Source organism: Ambystoma mexicanum, chromosome 13 (assembly GCF_040938575.1).
Source record: "Ambystoma mexicanum isolate Mex_15411 chromosome 13, UKY_AmexF1_1, whole genome shotgun sequence".
Lineage (NCBI taxonomy): Eukaryota > Metazoa > Chordata > Amphibia > Caudata > Ambystomatidae > Ambystoma > Ambystoma mexicanum.
Genome location: NC_090938.1, coordinates 50860845 through 50880432, shown reverse-complemented (window position 1 = coordinate 50880432; position 19588 = coordinate 50860845). Strand labels below are relative to the sequence as shown.

Genomic DNA, 19588 nt, shown 5'->3' with positions numbered 1-19588 from the left:
GAAATTCAGGTTGTGTTGTGTGCCTGGAATACACAGTAATCACTGATTTCAAGCCTGCCTGCCACGCCCAAATAATGTTTTAAGCTCTGTGCTCAATATGCAGCTATCTCAAATTTGACTGCAGACCATCGCCAAGTGACAGGGTGCAAGGGACTACATTGGGCCGTAACTCAATTGGCACATTTATCAGTCGTAATAAGGCATGTATTGACGTGCACACTCTAGACCTTCCACTCATTCTTATGTCTGTTATTTATTTGAAATGTAGGAAATATTTAGGACTAATTGGACATTAATTGGAATATCTCTACCCATGGCTTCCTAAGTAAAAAGAAATGTTATGATGATTATTGCCCTAAACAGGTACTGGACTGTTCACTGTCTTATTGGGCAACATTATTTTATTTTACTACCAATCAATGCAATACAGGAAAACCGAAAATAAGTGGAACATTCATTATTTCTGCAATGGAAACACTCAACCCTTACAAGATTAGAACAAGGATTGCTTTGTAACTCAGTTCCTAGGCAATAATAGAAATGACACGTTCCCTACAATTCCCCTCAAATTGTTACTACATAGAATTGAAAAAGCACAAAATATTCCCATAGGCCAAATAGCCTCCATACAAGCACCATTTGTAGATGATTACCTAACATAGTTCATTTATATGAAGCCCCCAATATTCAGATAGGCCAAATGTCCTCAGTACAAGCACCATTCGTAGATTACCCTAAATAGTCCCTTTATATTAATTCCCCTCCCCACACATTCCCTCAGGTATAAACGTAGGTGTACCTTCAACCACTATTTTATACCCAGTTCCTAAAATGTTTTTAATTCTCCCTCTGAACTCTTGAACAATATATACTTGCATTATTCCCCAAAGCATGCCATGCCTAACACCCCCTACCTGCAGGTTTACTAGACATTATTCCTATTGGAAGTTATTTAGTAATTACTTATATCACTTACAATCAATTGGAGGTTGAGGATCTATTGCAAAAGGGAGCAAGTAAGATACTTTGAAAATAAGTCTTTCCCCTTCATGTCAGACCCCCGAGCTCCCTGTGATCGACCTGCTTAAGGGGAATAACTGTGCACCCATGAAGCTGGGAAATCATAAATAAAAACAGATCATTTATTAATGCCAAGAAAAGGGGTAAATATGGTACAATTAAGAAATAAACCGTTTAATTATATGTATTTACCATATAGCCTGAGGGTCATGAGGGTGTTGGGGCTCACTCTGAAGTCAAAACCAGCACCCAGTGCCCAATCAAAACTGACAAGGTCACGCCTTTACTGGCATTTAAGGGGTCACAACATAAGGCCTGTCTTGTCATTCGTTCCGACTTTAAGACAAGACTACATTCAGCTTTCCTTGTTGGTAAGCTAGCAAAGCAGGCTGAGCACTCACCTTAAGCCATCTGTGTGCATCCTGGAGACATAGGTCCTAATCCAGACTGGGCTGTCCCAGGCCTTTGGCCGATAACATAAGTAGCATTACATTAGGGCATCATACCTGCACCTGTAATTACAGAGATGTTCTGGTAGCATGTACTGTTCACCTCTTGTACACAATCGAAGATACTAAATGTTATCTCTTTGCAGCCACAATACTTTGGACAGTTCTCAGTCGGCTCCTCTCCACAAAACTTCACTTTGATCTTTGACACCAGCTCGTCCAACCTCTGGGCCCCATCGGTGCGCTGTCTCAGGAAAGCTATCATCGGCACTGATCAAGTTTCTGTAAGTCGTGGGAGCTTTGTTGCTTGTTAAATGACAGCTATGTTGTTCGCATTGCTTAATGGCAGTTGCAACCCCTTCTGGTCTGCCAGCTACTGCCATGTGTCACAATGTCACCTGCCTTATTCTGGGTACAAGTAGTGGGTGGCCATGTTGCTTGAGGTCTGACCTTCCATGGTGGATGATGGTCCAGGGGTGGAATTGGGAGGTGCCCCGGTCACCCTTACTTTCCTCTAGTGCCTTGGCAGGAGAGAGTCACGTGCCACCTACAGATACTGCTGGCCCTTTAAGAATGTTGCCAAATGAGTTGCAAGTGGAGTGCACGTGAGGGGGTGCACTCCTTCCCTAACCCCAGCTCAGTCAGATATGGGGGTAGATCCCCTTAGAAGTTATGCCACCAACTCCGAGGCATTAACGGCAGTCACTGAGAGTCCTGTTACAGAGGCACCTTTGCAGTGATCTGAGGTCAGTGGCCGGCATAACTCACAAAAGAATCCAAAGCGGAGGCAGTGCAGCCCCCACACTGCACCCCACATGGTGACATTTGCTGCGCAAGCAATTGCAGAAGTCTTCGCACTACACTCTGTGGAAACCAATTTAATCTTTCTTGCGTTTCTCTGATTCCCCCAGACTGCGGCCCTCGCAGTCTCTTCCTCCCCACTCTGGGGCACTACTCAATCTCATTCCTCACTCTCGGGGTCTTTCTTTCTCCCCACTCGGGGGCTCTGCCGTTTCCTCTCCACTCCCGGACATGTCTCTTGCTCTTGCCCCTCTCTTGGGCTTTTCTGCTTTCTCCCCATTCCAGGGTTTCTCTCTGTTTTAGTCCCACTCTGGGGCTTCTTGGTTCTCTCCCCACCTTGGGGTTTGCCTCTTTATTGCTCCCCACTCCAGGGACTCTTCCATTCTTTCCACACTCCTGGGTTTCTCTCTGTCTTCCTGCCCAATCTGGGACTGCTCTGTTCTCTCCCTGTTCCGAGGCTTTCCTCTCTTTCTTGCATTTCGTTCTTTCCCCACTCAACGTTTTCTCTCTATCTTACTTCTATTTCTCGCTCCTTGGTCCGGCACTCTCTTATTCTTTCCCTGCTCTGGTGCTTCTCTCCTGGCGCTCCCTTCCGGTCCACTGGAGCCAACCCATAACTGCTTCTGATGAGTGGTGCTCCCATGGGAAGGGTGACCGGTCCTCCACTCACTGTGGAGCTGCTTACGTGACTCCTCAACTGGACTCTGCCTCAACCGGTGTTGGTTCACCTCTCCTACAGGGTTCTGTAGGTGGCTTCTCCTTGGGGCTTTACCTAAGCCTTCGAGCGACTCCGTTCGTATGGGACACCTGACGGTCTCTGTTACTCGTCTGTGGCGCCTGGTTGCACTTGTCTAGGGCACACCCTCAGCTGGCACAACACGTCTGGTGTTCTCTCTCTGTTACCAGACTTCTTGGAATCTCTCCCATAATTGACTCTTCAAAGGACGATTCTCCTGCAGCTGGTCTTTTCGTCTCTCCGCTGTCTTATTAAGCACTGGGTAAAGTTTGGATCAGAAACACTGTCATCCAATGTAAAAAGGGTCACAGGGTTCTCATACACCTTAGCACGTGCATACCTCTAAAGGTTTTAGTGGCTGGGGGAGGGATGGTGACTTACGTCCTTCTCTGGGGTTTTCCTGTTCCCTAAGGGGGAGCAGAGGGATCCCGCTGTCAGGCTGAGATCCTGGTGTCTGCGGAAGCTGCTGAGCCCCCAACAATCCACCCAAAATGTGGCACTCTGAGCTGATACTATAAACTGCTCAGTTTACCTCACTTGCAGGGAAAAGGGGGAAGGGACAAATTAACAAACACCAGGCTGGAAGCTATTAACTAGCTGGGTCTTCACCTGTAGAAAAACATAAACATATATACACCTTGTTATTCATTGAGTACTATACTAACCTTAATTCTCAATATCCTTTACCAAAAAAAGTAAAAACCATACCTGGAACTTCTCTACAGAATGCCCAGAGAAGTGATAAGCTGACTAGACTTCCTTACTAGTTGACTTGAATCTCAATGATCATTCAGCCTTCTCAGTAGGTCCATGAATGCGAAATTAACTTTGCAGATATCTTCTAAAAACTCAAGAAGCTTGAACAAAGTCTTAAGTTCATTAAAAGTAAATGGAAGTTCTAGTGTTTCTGGAAAGTTCTTATATTTCTTATTAACTGCCTTTGAAACTTGCGATGAAAAATTTCACGTGGAAAAATCTTGCACAAGCATAAAAATCCAAACTGAGTGTAGAACGTACACGCGCTGAAAACCAAACCGCGGAAAATTGCACACGCGCTTATTCAAGGAGCGAGTAAAAAGCACACGCGATAATGTCCATTCCGCGGGAAAAAATACACACGCGCTTTATCCAAGTAGCGAATAAACGCACACGCGCTGAAGTCTAAACCGCGGGAAAGATCCACATGCGCTTATCCAAATAGCGAGTAAAAAGCACACGCGATAATGTCCATTCCGCGGGAAAAAATACACACGCGCTTTATCCAAGTAACGAATAAACGCACACGCGCTGAAGTATCACGTGACACAAAAGAGCTTGCGCTAGATTCTCAAGCGAAGACTTTCACGCGCAGGCTTCTGTTAACAGAAAAACCACGCGCTTGATAGAAAAAACGTAGCGTAACAAGAAAAACAAACGATAGCACTACCGTTCTATTAAATGTCTTCATATGAGCTTGAAAATCAATTTAACTCTTCAACAAGAACATTAGATAAAGAGTTTTGAGTTTTAAAAGAACTTATCTTGTGAAGAGTCTTGGAAACTTATTTTCTTAGGCAACTTGAAATCTTCTTACTCCTGTCCTGTGCCAAAACGAACTCCATAAAGATTCCTGCTCACTTTCCAAAGAAGCCGCTCGACTACTTGAAACTTGAAACCCCTGAACAAGTTAAGCAGGAGCAGCTTTGTACACGACCTCTCAGCTGGGCAAAGACGATGAAAGGCAGTTTAGAATGTTCACTGTCTTCCCTATAAACAATCACCAGCCAATTAGAATTTAGACTGAGGACCTCCATCTTGGCTTGGGGCATTCTCCATAGACTGCAATGAATGTTAAGGGCAAAATTGGCTGTTTTGAAATTAAACTCCATAAAAACTTCCCAAAACCTTTCTATACTAAATCTCCCCAGACCCAATGTAATTGAGAATATGCCACTGTAACCTGACAGTACCTGACAGTACCCCCCTTCTAAAGCCCAGTCCCTGGGCCACTTTTCAATGGAAATTTCATATGGAATCTTTCAACCAAACGAGGAGCATGCACATCACTTGCTTTCTCCCAAGTGCGTTCTTCAGGACCAAAACCCTCCCAATGAATGAGATACTGTAGCTTTCCTCTCACTCTTCTAGAGTCCAGAATTTTCTTAACTAAAAATTCTTCTGAATCATCTTCCTCAATTACAACTGCTGAAGGAGTAGGTGTCAATCTAGTTCCTTTAAACACAGGTTTCAACAAGCTAACATGAAAAGTTGGGTGAGTTTTCATATGTCTTGGTAATCTAAGGCGAACAGCCACTGGATGTATCACCTTTTCGACAACAAACGGTCCTACAAAACGAGGGCAAAACTTATTTCTTCCTTTAATTCTCAAAAACTTGGTTGATAACCACACCAAATCTCCCTCACTATATTGGGGACTAGTCTTTCTTTTAAGGCCAGCAAATCTTTTATATTTTTGTTTACTCTCCACCAACACCCTTTTTGCCTTTTCCAAATTTCTTTTCATGACTTCTAGTCTCTTTTCCACTTCCGGGTTTCCAGAATCATTATTAATCTCAATACTAAGAAAACGAGGATGAAAACCTCGTCCCAAATAAAACAGAGACATAGAGGTGGCATCCTTACTACAGTTGTTATATGCGAATTCTGCCACCCACAACATGTCTACCCACTCTTCCCCTGTCTGTAGATAACACCTCAAATATTTCTCCAACTCCTGATTTATCCTTTCCACTTGCCCATTGGTTTCGGGATGGTAACCTGATGATAGACATACCTCAACTCCCAATCTCTTACAAAAGGCTCTCCAAAACTTAGAAATAAACTGAGACCCTCTGTCTGAGATGACCTGACTGGGAATTCCATGCAGTTTTACTACTTCTTGCACGAAACTGTGAGCTAAACTATCGGCGGTAACCTCTCCCTCCATTGGAATGAAATGTGCTTCTTTAGTGAGTAAATCAACTACAACCAATACTGATGTACACCCCTTATCTTGTGGCAGATCCGTGATGAAATCTAAAGACACTGAGTACCAAGGCCGTGGTGGAACTGGCAACAGTTCCAATAACCCAGAAGGCTTTCCGACGAGGTTCTTAGATCTAGCACAAACTTCACAGGTCTTAACAAAATTAGGAGTATCTTGTCGAATTTTATCCCATCAAAAATGTCTTCTGACCAACTCTAGTGTTTTCCGATATCCTGGATCTCCTGCCAGAACTGATTCGTGACACTCCTTCAATATCTTTTCTCTAAGTTCAATAGATGGTAAATATAGTCTGTCGTCTAGATAAGGCAAACCATCTTTAATCTTACGAGCTGGATCCAAACGAACCCAATGTTCAAGTTGTGTCTCAGAGATGGATTCTCGTACTTTCTTGAAGATTTCGTTTTCCTTCTCAATTCCAGCTAGAACAAAACGTTCTGGAGCGATCAATGGAAGTGACTCACAGACCGACTTAACTTCATTTTCTGGAAATTGCCGTGACAGAGCATCTGCTTTTTTATTTTGATTTCCTGGCTTAAAAGTAACTATAAAATCATAATCTGCAAAAAATAAAGACCACCTTAGTTGTCGAGGTGTCAGAGTTCTTGCTGTCTTCAAAAAAAGTAAATTTCGGTGGTCAGTTAATACTGTCACAGTATGACGTGCTCCTTTTAAAAAATGTCGCCATTCTTCAAATGCTGCTTTGATCGCAAGAAGCTCTCGATCTGAAATGGTGTAATTTTCTTCCGCTGGTGAGAACCTCTTAGAAAAGTAGGCCACTGGATGCAATTGTCCAGTAACATTATGCCTCTGCGACAACACTGCTCCCATTGCCACATTGGAAGCAACAGCCTCTACAAAAAATGGCTTAGAAGTATCAGGACGAATCAAGATAGGAGTAGTTATGAATTTCTCCTTCAATATTTGAAAAGCCTCATTAGCCTTAACGTCCCAAACAAATGGAACTCCTTTCTTCAAAAGTCGAGTAATTGGAACTACTAAACTGGAGAAGCCTTCAATGAATCTTCGGTAAAAATTGGCAAATCCTAAAAAACTCTGGATCTCCTTCACCTTCGTTGGAGTAGGCCAATCACGAACCGCTTCCACCTTTTTCGGATTCATTTCCAGAGCACAAGGAGTGATCACAAAACCTAAAAATTCTACCGAATTCGTATGGAACTGACTCTTCTCCAATTTAGCGTAAAGATTATTCTCTCTCAATTTTCTCAAGACCTGTCGAACGTGAATTTTGTGTTTCTCCAAATTTTGGGAAAAAATCAAAATATCGTCAATATAAACGATAACAAAAATATCAAGAAATTCCCGGAGAACCTCCTCGATAAAAAATTGAAAATTCGCTGGGGCATTGCAGAGACCGAATGGCATCACTTGGTACTCGTACAGGCCAAATCTGGTCTTAAATGCCGTCTTCCATTCATCCCCCTCTTGAACTCGTACAAGATGATAAGCTCCACGTAAATCCAATTTAGAAAAAATAGTGGCACCTTGGATTTGATTTAACATCTCAGAGATGAGAGGGAGAGGATACCGATTTTTTACTGTCATTCTATTTACCGCCCTGTAATATATACAAGTTCTGAGAGAACCGTCAGATTTTGGCACAAAGAACAAAGGTGATGCAGCCGGCGATTGAGAGTGCTGAATAAATCCCTTAGCCAAATTTTCCTTTAAGTATTCTTTCAAATAGTCATTCTCTTTTTCTGTCAGGGCATAAACCCTACTGCTAGGTAAAATAGCTCCAGGCTCCAAATCTATCCTGCAGTCAAAAGATCTATGAGGAGGCAACTCTCCAGCTTCCTTTTCATCAAATACACCCCAAAAATCCTGATAACAAATAGGAAGTTCACCCACTACTGCTCCAACATCAAAACCTATTGCCCCTCTTTCTGCAAGTGAAAACGAAACTGAATTCACAAATCTTTCTTCCTCTTCATGACATTTTCCTAAGAAACAACGTTCCTTACAAAAAGTTGATTCTAGAGATACAATTCTTGCACTCCAATCAATTCTAGGATTATGAAGAGTAAGCCAGGGCATACCCAAGATTATTTTCAAGATTGGGGCGTCAATTAATTCAAAAGAGATAGTTTCCTTATGACCTCCAGTCAACTCCATCTCAAGTACCTCTGTATTATGAGTGATTGGACCTGAAGAAAGAGATGTACCATCAACTGCCCTTACCTGCTCCACTTCCTGCTTAGCCACTAAAGGAACACCTAGAACCTTTGCCAATCCTCTGTCCATAAAATTTCCTGTCGCCCCTGAATCAATAATAATTGGCCCAGAACCTAGGATTTTCTTTTCAAACGTTAAGGATACGTTCACTGTTATGTGAGGGACAGCTGTCTGTATCGTGTTAGCCACTTGTTGTACTCTGCCTGAAGAATTGAAGATCTTCTTGGAGGTAAAAGGACAGTTTTCAAGGAAATGACCACTCCTACCGCAGTATAGACACAAATCATTCTCCCTTCTTCTTGTCTTCTCTTCCTTTGACAACGGACCTCTCACCCGACTCTGCAGCTCATTTACCTTTGACTTAACTTCTCTGTTCACCACCTCAACCTTAGATCTCTCAACTCTTCCTGGAAACCTAACTTCTCCCTGAGAACGTCTACGCTCTAAACGTCTTTCAGTTAAACGAAAATCTAATTGAACTACCAAATCAATTAGAGCATCTAAAGTAGTTGGTCGTTCCAAAACCCCAGCCAAAGCATCTTTTAATTCATCTTTTAAGCCCCGATAAAATAAGGAAGCCCTCTTCTCCTCTGGCCATCTACTTTCTAGAATTAAAGTTCTAAATTGAGTGATATAAGAAATCAACTCCTTTCCTCCCTGACGCAGCTCTAGTAGTTCTCCATCTACCTCTAAAGAAACCTGTCTCTTATCAAACATCTTTTTAAATTCTGCCTGGAACAGGGAATAGTTATTCAAAGCCAAACTCTTTTGACTCACCAAAAGACTTCCCCACGCTGAAGCTTCTCCTGATAAATAGGATAATGTAAATGTGACCTTTGAAGCATCCGTTGAAAATAACTCAGGACGACTTAAGAAATGCAATTCACACTGAGTCTGAAAAATTTGAAACTTTCTCGGATCTCCCAAAAAACGCTCAGGAGCAGCCAAAGGAACTGGCATAACTAAGGTTCCTAAACCACCCACCACTTCTCTTGGAAGCCTAGGTTCTTGTTCTTCCCCTACTCTCACCAACTCAGGTGGGTTTCCTACACCTCCCGAAACTTCCACTTCTCTTCTAACTTCTATTTCTTGTATTTGTGTTACCTTTAAATTTAACTCATCCATTCTTTTATTAAGATTTGAATATTCCTGATGAGCCACCCGTAACTCTTCTCTAATTTCCCTAACCATTTCTCCCAACGCCTCCATGGCTGTCTCGTCGGGGTTCATACAGCTTGGGCAGACTTTTTTTTTATAGGCCTTTCCTTCTGTCAGGCTGAGATCCTGGTGTCTGCGGAAGCTGCTGAGCCCCCGACAATCCACCCAAAATGTGGCACTCTGAGCTGATACTATAAACTGCTCAGTTTACCTCACTTCCAGGGGAAAGGGGGAAGGGACAAATTAACAAACACCAGGCTGGAAGCTATTAACTAGCTGGGTCTTCACCTGTAGTAAAACATAAACATATATACACCTTGTTATTCATTGAGTACTATACTAACCTTAATTCTCAATATCCTTTACCAAAAAAAGTAAAAACCATACCTGGAACTTCTCCACAGAATGCCCAGAGAAGTGATAAGCTGACTAAACTTCCTTACTAGTTGACTTGAATCTCAATGATCATTCAGCCTTCTCAGTAGGTCCATGAATGCGAAATTAACTTTGCAGATATCTTCTAAAAACTCAAGAAGCTTGAACAAAGTCTTAAGTTCATTAAAAGTAAATGGAAGTTCTAGTGTTTCTGGAAAGTTCTTATATTTCTTATTAACTGCCTTTGAAACTTGCGACGAAAAATTTCACGTGGAAAAATCTTGCACAAGCATAAAAATCCAAACTGAGTGTAGAACGTACACGCGCTGAAAACCAAACTGCGGAAAAATGCACACGCGCTTATTCAAGGAGCGAGTAAAAAGCACACGCGATAATGTCCATTCCGCGGGAAAAAATACACACGCGCTTTATCCAAGTAGCGAATAAACGCACACGCGCTGAAGTCTAAACCGCGGGAAAGATCCACACGCGCTTATCCAAGTAGCGAGTAAAAAGCACATGCGATAATGTCCATTCCGCTGGAAAAAATACACACGCGCTTTATCCAAGTAACGAATAAACGCACATGCGCTGAAGTATCACGTGACACAAAAGAGCTCGCGCTAGATTCTCAAGCAAAGACTTTCACGCGCAGGCTTCTGTTAACGGAAAAACCACGCGCTTGATAGAAAAAACGTAGCGTAACAAGAAAAACAAAACAATAGCACTACCGTTCTATTAAATGTCTTCATATGAGCTTGAAAATCAATTTAACTCTTCAACAAGAACATTAGATAAAGAGTTTTGAGTTTTAAAAGAACTTATCTTGTGAAGAGTCTTGGAAACTTATTTTCTTAGGCAACTTGAAATCTTCTTACTCCTGTCCTGTGCCAAAACGAACTCCATAAAGATTCCTGCTTACTTTCCAAAGAAGCCGCTCGACTGCTTGAAACTTGAAACCCCTGAACGAGTTAAGCAGGAGCAGCTTTGTACACAACCTCTCAGCTGGGCAAAGACGATGAAAGGCAGTTTAGAATGTTCACTTTCTTCCCTATAAACAATCACCAGCCAATTAGAATTTAGACTGAGGACCTCCATCTTGGCTTGGGGCATTCTCCGTAGACTGCAATGAATGTTAAGGGCAAAATTGGCTGTTTTTAAATTAAACTCCATAAAAACTTCCCAAAACCTTTCTATACTAAATCTCCCCAGACCCAATGTAATTGAGAATATGCCACTGTAACCTGACAGTACCTGACAGTACCCCCCTTCTAACGCCCAGTCCCTGGGCCAGTTTTCAATGGAAATTTCATATGGAATCTTTCAACCAAACGAGGAGCATGCACATCACTTGCTTTCTCCCAAGTGCGTTCTTCAGGACCAAAACCCTCCCAATCAATGAAATACTGTAGCTTTCCTCTCACTCTTCTAGAGTCCAGAATTTTCTTAACTAAAAATTCTTCTGAATCATCTTCCTCAATTACAACTGCTGAAGGAGTAGGTGTCAATCTAGTTCCTTTAACCACAGGTTTCAACAAGCTAACATGAAAAGTTGGGTGAGTTTTCATATGTCTTGGTAATCTAAGGCGAACAGCCACTGGATTTATCACCTTTTCGACAACAAACGGTCCTACAAAACGAGGGCAAAACTTATTTCTTCCTTTAATTCTCAAAAACTTGGTTGATAACCACACCAAATCTCCCTCACTATATTGGGGACTAGTCTTTCTTTTAAGGCCAGCAAATCTTTTATATTTTTGTTTACTCTCCACCAACACCCTTTTTGCCTTTTCCAAATTTCTTTTCATGACTTCTAGTCTCTTTTCCACTTCCGGGTTTCCAGAATCATTATTAATCTCAATACTAAGAAAACGAGGATGAAAACCTCGTCCCAAATAAAACAGAGACATAGAGGTGGCATCCTTACTACAGTTGTTATATGCGAATTCTGCCACCCACAACATGTCTACCCACTCTTCCCCTGTCTGTAGATAACACCTCAAATATTTCTCCAACTCCTGATTTATCCTTTCCACTTGCCCATTGGTTTCGGGATGGTAACCTGATGATAGACATACCTCAACTCCCAATCTCTTACAAAAGGCTCTCCAAAACTTAGAAATAAACTGAGACCCTCTGTCTGAGATGACCTGACTGGGAATTCCATGCAGTTTTACTACTTCTTGCAAGAAACTGTGAGCTAAACTATCGGCGGTAACCTCTCCCTCCATTGGAATGAAATGTGCTTCTTTAGTGAGTAAATCAACTACAACCAATACTGATGTACACCCCTTATCTTGTGGCAGATCCGTGATGAAATCTAAAGACACTGAGTACCAAGGCCGTGGTGGAACTGGCAACAGTTCCAATAACCCAGAAGGCTTTCCGACGAGGTTCTTAGATCTAGCACAAACTTCACAGGTCTTAACAAAATTAAGAGTATCTTGTCGAATTTTATCCCACCAAAAATGTCTTCTGACCAACCCTAGAGTTTTCCGATATCCTGGATGTCCAGCCAGAACTGATTCGTGACACTCCTTCAATATCTTTTCTCTAAGTTCAATAGATGTTAAATAGAGTCTGCGTCTAAATAAGGCAAACCATCTTTAATCTTACGAGCTGGATCCAAACAAACCCAATGTTCAAGTTGTGTCTCAGAGATGGATTCTCGTACTTTCTTGAAGATTTCGTTTTCCTTCTCAATTCCAGCAAGAACAAAACATTCTGGAGCGATCAATGGAAGTGACTCACAGACCGACGTAACTTCACTTTCTGGAAATTGCCGTGACAGAGCATCTGCTTTTTTATTTTGATTTCCTGGCTTAAAAGTAACTATAAAATCATAATCTGCAAAAAATAAAGACCACCTTAGTTGTCGAGGTGTCAGAGTTCTTGCTGTCTTCAAAAAAAGTAAATTTCGGTGGTCAGTTAATACTGTCACAGTATGACGTGCTCCTTTTAAAAAATGTTGCCATTCTTCAAATGCTGCTTTGATCGCAAGAAGCTCTCGATCTGAAATGGTGTAATTTTCTTCCGCTGGTGAGAACCTCTTAGAAAAGTAGGCCACTGGATGCAATTGTCCAGTAACATTATGCCTCTGCGACAACACTGCTCCCATTGCCACATTGGAAGCATTAGCCTCTACAAAAAATGGCTTAGAAGTATCAGGATGAATCAAGATAGGAGTAGTTATGAATTTCTCCTTCAATATTTGAAAAGTCTCATTAGCCTTAACGTCCCAAACAAATGGAACTCCTTTCTTCAAAAGTCGAGTAATTGGAGCTACTGAACTGGAGAAGCCTTCAATGAATCTTCGGTAAAAATTGGCAAATCCTAAAAAACTCTGGATCTCCTTCACCTTCGTTGGAGTAGGCCAATCACGAACCGCTTCCACCTTTTTCGGATTCATTTCCAGACCACAAGGAGTGATCACAAAACCTAAAAATTCTACCGAATTCGTATGGGACTGACTCTTCTCCAATTTAGCGTAAAGATTATTCTCTCTCAATTTTCTCAAGACTTGTCGAACGTGAATTTTGTGTTTCTCCAAATTTTGGGAAAAAATCAAAATATCGTCAATATAAACGATAACAAAAATATCAAGAAATTCCCAGAGATTCTCATCGATTAAAAATTGAAAAGCCGCTGGGGCATTGCAGAGACCGAATGGCATCACTTGGTACTCGTACAGGCCAAATCTGGTCTTAAATGCCGTCTTCCATTCATCCCCCTCTTGAACTCGTACAAGATGATAAGCTCCACGTAAATCCAATTTAGAAAAAATAGTGGCACCTTGGATTTGATTTAACATCTCAGAGATGAGAGGGAGAGGATACCGATTTTTTACTGTCATTCTATTTACCGCCCTGTAATCTATACAAGTTCTGAGAGAACCGTCAGATTTTGGCACAAAGAACAAAGGTGATGCAGCCGGCGATTGAGAGTGCCGAATAAATCCCTTAGCCAAATTTTCCTTTAAGTATTCTTTCAAATAGTCATTCTCTTTTTCTGTCAGGGCATAAACCCTACTGCTAGGTAAAATAGCTCCAGGCTCCAAATCTATCCTGCAGTCAAAAGATCTATGAGGAGGCAACTCTCCAGCTTCCTTTTCATCAAATACACCCCAAAAATCCTGATAACAAATAGGAAGTTCACCCACTACTGCTCCAACATCAAAACCTATTGCCCCTCTTTCTGCAAGTGAAAACGAAACTGAATTCACAAATCTTTCTTCCTCTTCATGACATTTTCCTAAGAAACAACGTTCCTTACAAAAAGTTGATTCTAGGGATACAATTCTTGCACTCCAATCAATTCTAGGATTATGAAGAGTAAGCCAGGGCATACCCAAGATTATTTTCAAGATTGGGGCGTCAATTAATTCAAAAGAGATAGTTTCCTTATGACCTCCAGTCAACTCCATCTCAAGTACCTCTGTATTATGAGTGATTGGACCTGAAGAAAGAGATGTACCATCAACTGCCCTTACCTGCTCCACTTCCTGCTTAGCCACTAAAGGAACACCTAGAACCTTTGCCAATCCTCTGTCCATAAAATTTCCTGTCGCCCCTGAATCAATAATAATTGGCCCAGAACCTAGGATTTTCTTTTCAAACGTTAAGGATACGTTCACTGTTATGTGAGGGACAGCTGTCTGTATCGTGTTAGCCACTTGTTGTACTCTGCCTGAAGAATTGAAGATCTTCCTGGAGGTAAAAGGACAGTTTTCAAGGAAATGACCACTCCTACCGCAGTATAGACACAAATCATTCTCCCTTCTTCTTGTCTTCTCTTCCTTTGACAACGGACCTCTCACCCGACTCTGCAGCTCATTTACCTTTGACTTAACTTCTCTGTTCACCACCTCAACCTTAGATCTCTCAACTCTTCCTGGAAACCTAACTTCTCCCTGAGAACGTCTACGCTCTAAACGTCTTTCAGTTAAACGAAAATCTAATTGAACTACCAAATCAATTAGAGCATCTAAAGTAGTTGGTCGTTCCAAAACCCCAGCCAAAGCATCTTTTAATTCATCTTTTAAGCCCCGATAAAATAAGGAAGCCCTCTTCTCCTCTGGCCATCTACTTTCTAGAATTAAAGTTCTAAATTGAGTGATATAAGAAATCAACTCCTTTCCTCCCTGACGCAGCTCCAGTAGTTCTCCATCTACCTCTAAAGAAACCTGTCTCTTATCAAACATCTTTTTAAATTCTGCCTGGAACAGGGAATAGTTATTCAAAGCCAAACTCTTTTGACTCACCAAAAGACTTCCCCACGCTGAAGCTTCTCCTGATAAATAGGATAATGTAAATGTGACCTTTGAAGCATCCGTTGAAAATAACTCAGGACGACTTAAGAAATGCAATTCACACTGAGTCTGAAAAATTTGAAACTTTCTCAGATCTCCCAAAAAACGCTCAGGAGCAGCCAAAGGAACTGGCATAACTAAGGTTCCTAAACCACCTACCACTTCTCTTGGAAGCCTAGGTTCTTGTTCTTCCCCTACTCTCACCAACTCAGGTGGGTTTCCTGCACCTCCCGAAACTTCCACTTCTCTTCTAACTTCTATTTCTTGTATTTGTGTTACCTTTAAATTTAACTCATCCATTCTTTTATTAAGATTTGAATATTCCTGATGAGCCACCCGTAACTCTTCTCTAATTTCCCTAACCATTTCTCCCAACGCCTCCATGGCTGTCTCGTCGGGGTTCATACAGCTTGGGCAGACTTTTTTTTTATAGGCCTTTCATTCTGTCAGGCTGAGATCCTGGTGTCTGCGGAAGCTGCTGAGCCCCCGACAATCCACCCAAAATGTGGCACTCTGAGCTGATACTATAAACTGCTCAGTTTACCTCACTTCCAGGGGAAAGGGGGAAGGGACAAATTAACAAACACCGGGCTGGAAGCTATTAACTAGCTGGGTCTTCACCTGTAGTAAAACATAAACATATATACACCTTGTTATTCATTGAGTACTATACTAACCTTAATTCTCAATATCCTTTACCAAAAAAAGTAAAAACCATACCTGGAACTTCTCCACAGAATGCCCAGAGAAGTGATAAGCTGACTAAACTTCCTTACTAGTTGACTTGAATCTCAATGATCATTCAGCCTTCTCAGTAGGTCCATGAATGCGAAATTAACTTTGCAGATATCTTCTAAAAACTCAAGAAGCTTGAACAAAGTCTTAAGTTCATTAAAAGTAAATGGAAGTTCTAGTGTTTCTGGAAAGTTCTTATATTTCTTATTAACTGCCTTTGAAACTTGCGATGAAAAATTTCACGTGGAAAAATCTTGCACAAGCATAAAAATCCAAACTGAGTGTAGAACGTACACGCGCTGAAAACCAAACCGCTGAAAAATGCACACGCGCTTATTCAAGGAGCGAGTAAAAAGCACACGCGATAATGTCCATTCCGCGGGAAAAAATACACACGCGCTTTATCCAAGTAGCGAATAAACGCACACGCGCTGAAGTCTAAACCGCGGGAAAAATCCACACGCGCTTATCCAAGAGCGAGTAAACGCACACGGGCTGAAGTCTAAACCACGGGAAAGATCCACACGCGCTTATCCAAGTAGCGAGTAAAAAGCACACGCGATAATGTCCATTCCGTGGGAAAAAATACACACGCGCTTTATCCAAGTAACGAATAAACGCACATGCGCTGAAGTATCACGTGACACAAAAGAGCTTGCGCTAGATTCTCAGGCAAAGACTTTCACGCGCAGGCTTCTGTTAACGGAAAAACCACGCGCTTGATAGAAAAAACGTAGCGCAACAAGAAAAACAAACAATAGCACTACCGTTCTATTAAATGTCTTCATATGAGCTTGAAAATCAATTTAACTCTTCAACAAGAACATTAGATAAAGAGTTTTGAGTTTTAAAAGAACTTATCTTGTGAAGAGTCTTGGAAACTTATTTTCTTAGGCAACTTGAAATCTTCTTACTCCTGTCCTGTGCCAAAACGAACTCCATAAAGATTCCTGCTTACTTTCCAAAGAAGCCGCTCGACTGCTTGAAACTTAAAACCCCTGAACAAGTTAAACAGGAGCAGCTTTGTACACGACCTCTCAGCTGGGCAAAGACGACGAAAGGCAGTTTAGAATGTTCACTGTCTTCCCTATAAACAATCACCAGCCAATTAGAATTTAGACTGAGGACCTCCATCTTGGCTTGGGGCATTCTCCATAGACTGCAATGAATGTTAAGGGCAAAATTGGCTGTTTTTAAATTAAAGTCCATAAAAACTTCCCAAAACCTTTCTATACTAAATCTCCCCAGACCCAATGTAATTGAGAATATGCCACTGTAACCTGACAGTACCTGACACCCGCCTACCCTGTCCCCTAGCTAGTGTCACCTAAGTAGTCCCAACGGAGGGTGGCTCCCCTTTGGGGAGAGGTGACGATCTCCTTGGATTCGTCACATATCCCCACCATTTGATTTAGACCCTGATCTAGCAGATCTGAAATCTTAGTTAGGACTACTTTTTCCCCAAACCCATTCAAAAGCCAACCCTTCCCCTGCAAAGTCCACTCAGGATGATAGGGGGAGTAGATTCCCGACTCTCTTGCTTGGGAGAAGACTGAGCAAAGATGGCAATTTTCCAGTTCATACAGAAATATGAGGTATTGCCCTTATCAAAGATGGCGATGATCATGACAATAAAGTAGAAAAGGACTGATAACACAATTGCCTGTATATGCAGCACGAAGTGTCTTGACTACCATCAGAGAAGGCTACACAGCGAGAAGTCTGACATCTTGTGGGCACAGTATATAAACTGGAAGAATGTTAGGACATTAAGTTACACACACACGCACACACGCCCGCACGCACACACGCACACTCCAAGATGCGTCAGAAGCACTTTTCAGAAAGGCACTAGTACCAAATTTGGTTGTAGATCAGGGGTCTGAAACGATAGGACCTCTCGATGTATTTGGACTCAACTCACATCAGCCCTAGCCTGCATGGCCAACATGATAGTTTATTTCAGGAACTGGACTCCTGATTGGATGAAGGGCAAGGCAGAACATTCTAAACTGCCTTTTATTAATATTTGTCCTTTGAGTAGGTCCTGTTTTGCTTCAGCTCCTGTTTTTAGGCCATAATAGTATTTCTGGGAAGAAGAACCTCACCTGAACGAAGAAGGAGAACAAGACTTCATACAGTGTTGGCAGGAAGAGTAGAAGTTATGTTATGTTATGTTATGTTATGGTAAAGGTACTTATATAGCGCACCGTCACCACCGGAATTGGTCCCCAGGCGTTCTGGCGGATCTGTAAAGAGGAAGGACGGGTAGGGTTAGTCGAGAGGAGGGGAGGAGGAGAGTGGGAGAAGTGGTGTGCTGTTGGCAGCTTCAGCTCGGTACACATCGAGTGCTTGGCTTTGGTGCTAGTATCGGATCGGGCGAGACCTCGAGTTCTGTAGGTGATGTTTATTTGTTGTTGATGCGGTGTGGTAAAGTGCGTGCGGATTGCTGGGAGAGAGATGGTTGTGTGGCTTTGTGTGGGTTAAATATGCAGAAGATTGAGGGTTGGGTAAGTGGGTCTGTATCCAGATTCAGGTCCTTCTGATTCCGTTAGAGTTGTATCCCTGTGGGTTGGGTTGATGCTGGTTCCTCATGGGCAGATTCGCTTTGTTGGTGCTGCGCTGACCGCGCTGTCTCATAGTGAGTATTGTTTGGATTTGATTTTCTTCTGGTGTGGGACTGCGAGGGTAATATCTATTCTCTTCTTATCTAGTGTGACACTGTCAATATTTCAACACTGGGCTAAGTTTTGCGCTAAAGTGAAAAAGAAACAAACTTCCACTTTTAAATAGGAAGATAATTGAGTAAATAATTCTGTGTTTCTAGAAATCTCCTAAAGCGGAGTGAAAATATACTGAAGAAGGAAAAGTTTTGTTTCCTGTCGGATAGCCGACTCACGCTAAAACTAGGTTAGGACAATAGTTATTACGCGGGTGCGCGCTGTGTGCCTAGAAGGTTTGCTTCAAGAAAAAGTCAGTGTGCCAATAACGTAGCTTCAGAAAAAATCCTCTGTGCCGAAAACGTTCTTGCCAAGTATAATCAGAACGCTGGTAACGTAACTGCTTTGAACAACTAGTACACCAATAACTTGTTGCCGGTCATCTTTTTGGTCCGGCCTTCGCATATGTCACAGAGCCTCCCCACGGAAAAGAGGGAGAACTCCTCACGTCACGATCGACTACAGAAGCCGATGGAAGGTGTGTCCACGCGCCGTGATCCGACAGCGGTGAGTGAAAGGAGGATGGTGAGGCGGGAGCAAGGGGAGAGGTGAGACACGCTGACTATGATTACACAGCGGCAGTGGAGAAGTTCATTTTCAAATGACTTACTAGCGTGGATGCGCGTGGACCGGAATTTGTTTAACGCGTTCTGAATTTATATTTTTCCTGAATTTATTTACAAGAAAATATTTAAACAGCAATTGTAGGTACAATAAGTAGGTGTAGTGGCTTCAATGAATACCAGACACTGTCATGAGGGGAAGGTGTTTATTTTGACAACAAGCACAAACAGAGTAGGAGGATTGAGTCCAGGACAAAGGCGAGGGCAGGTCTCACTGTTCAGTTCTTTTTCCTGATTTAGTTTGCTTCAGTGCACAGTACATGTGATGGTGGTATTAATGTCCCCTGCCAGCTGGAGCTCCCATGAGGCTGCCCTCAGCCATGGTATTATGCACAGCTCTAACAGGTATCTGCTGGTTGAGGCAAAAGTGAGTAGGAGGGCTGATTTCCCTCACTCAGGAGGAATGCAGAGGCCCGACTATCTTGCTGGTGCCTCGCTCCAACTCTGCCAGGCTTTTCTCTGCTTTGTGCATTTCCCGCACAAA

General features: G+C 42.3%; 1 protein-coding gene across 2 annotated transcripts in view; it reads left to right on the top strand.

The window, feature by feature from the left end:
• Window positions 1-19588, top strand: part of CTSE (cathepsin E) — a 287701-nt gene that overhangs the window by 56458 nt on the left and 211655 nt on the right. Inside the window, exon 3 of one of the 2 annotated variants that reach the window (XM_069632601.1) lies at window positions 1616-1753. The exons of the other annotated variant lie outside the window; for it this stretch is intronic. Within the exon in view, the coding sequence (XP_069488702.1) occupies window positions 1616-1753 (138 nt within the window). The remainder of the gene's footprint in view (window positions 1-1615; window positions 1754-19588) is intronic. 2 annotated transcript variants of the gene reach the window in all.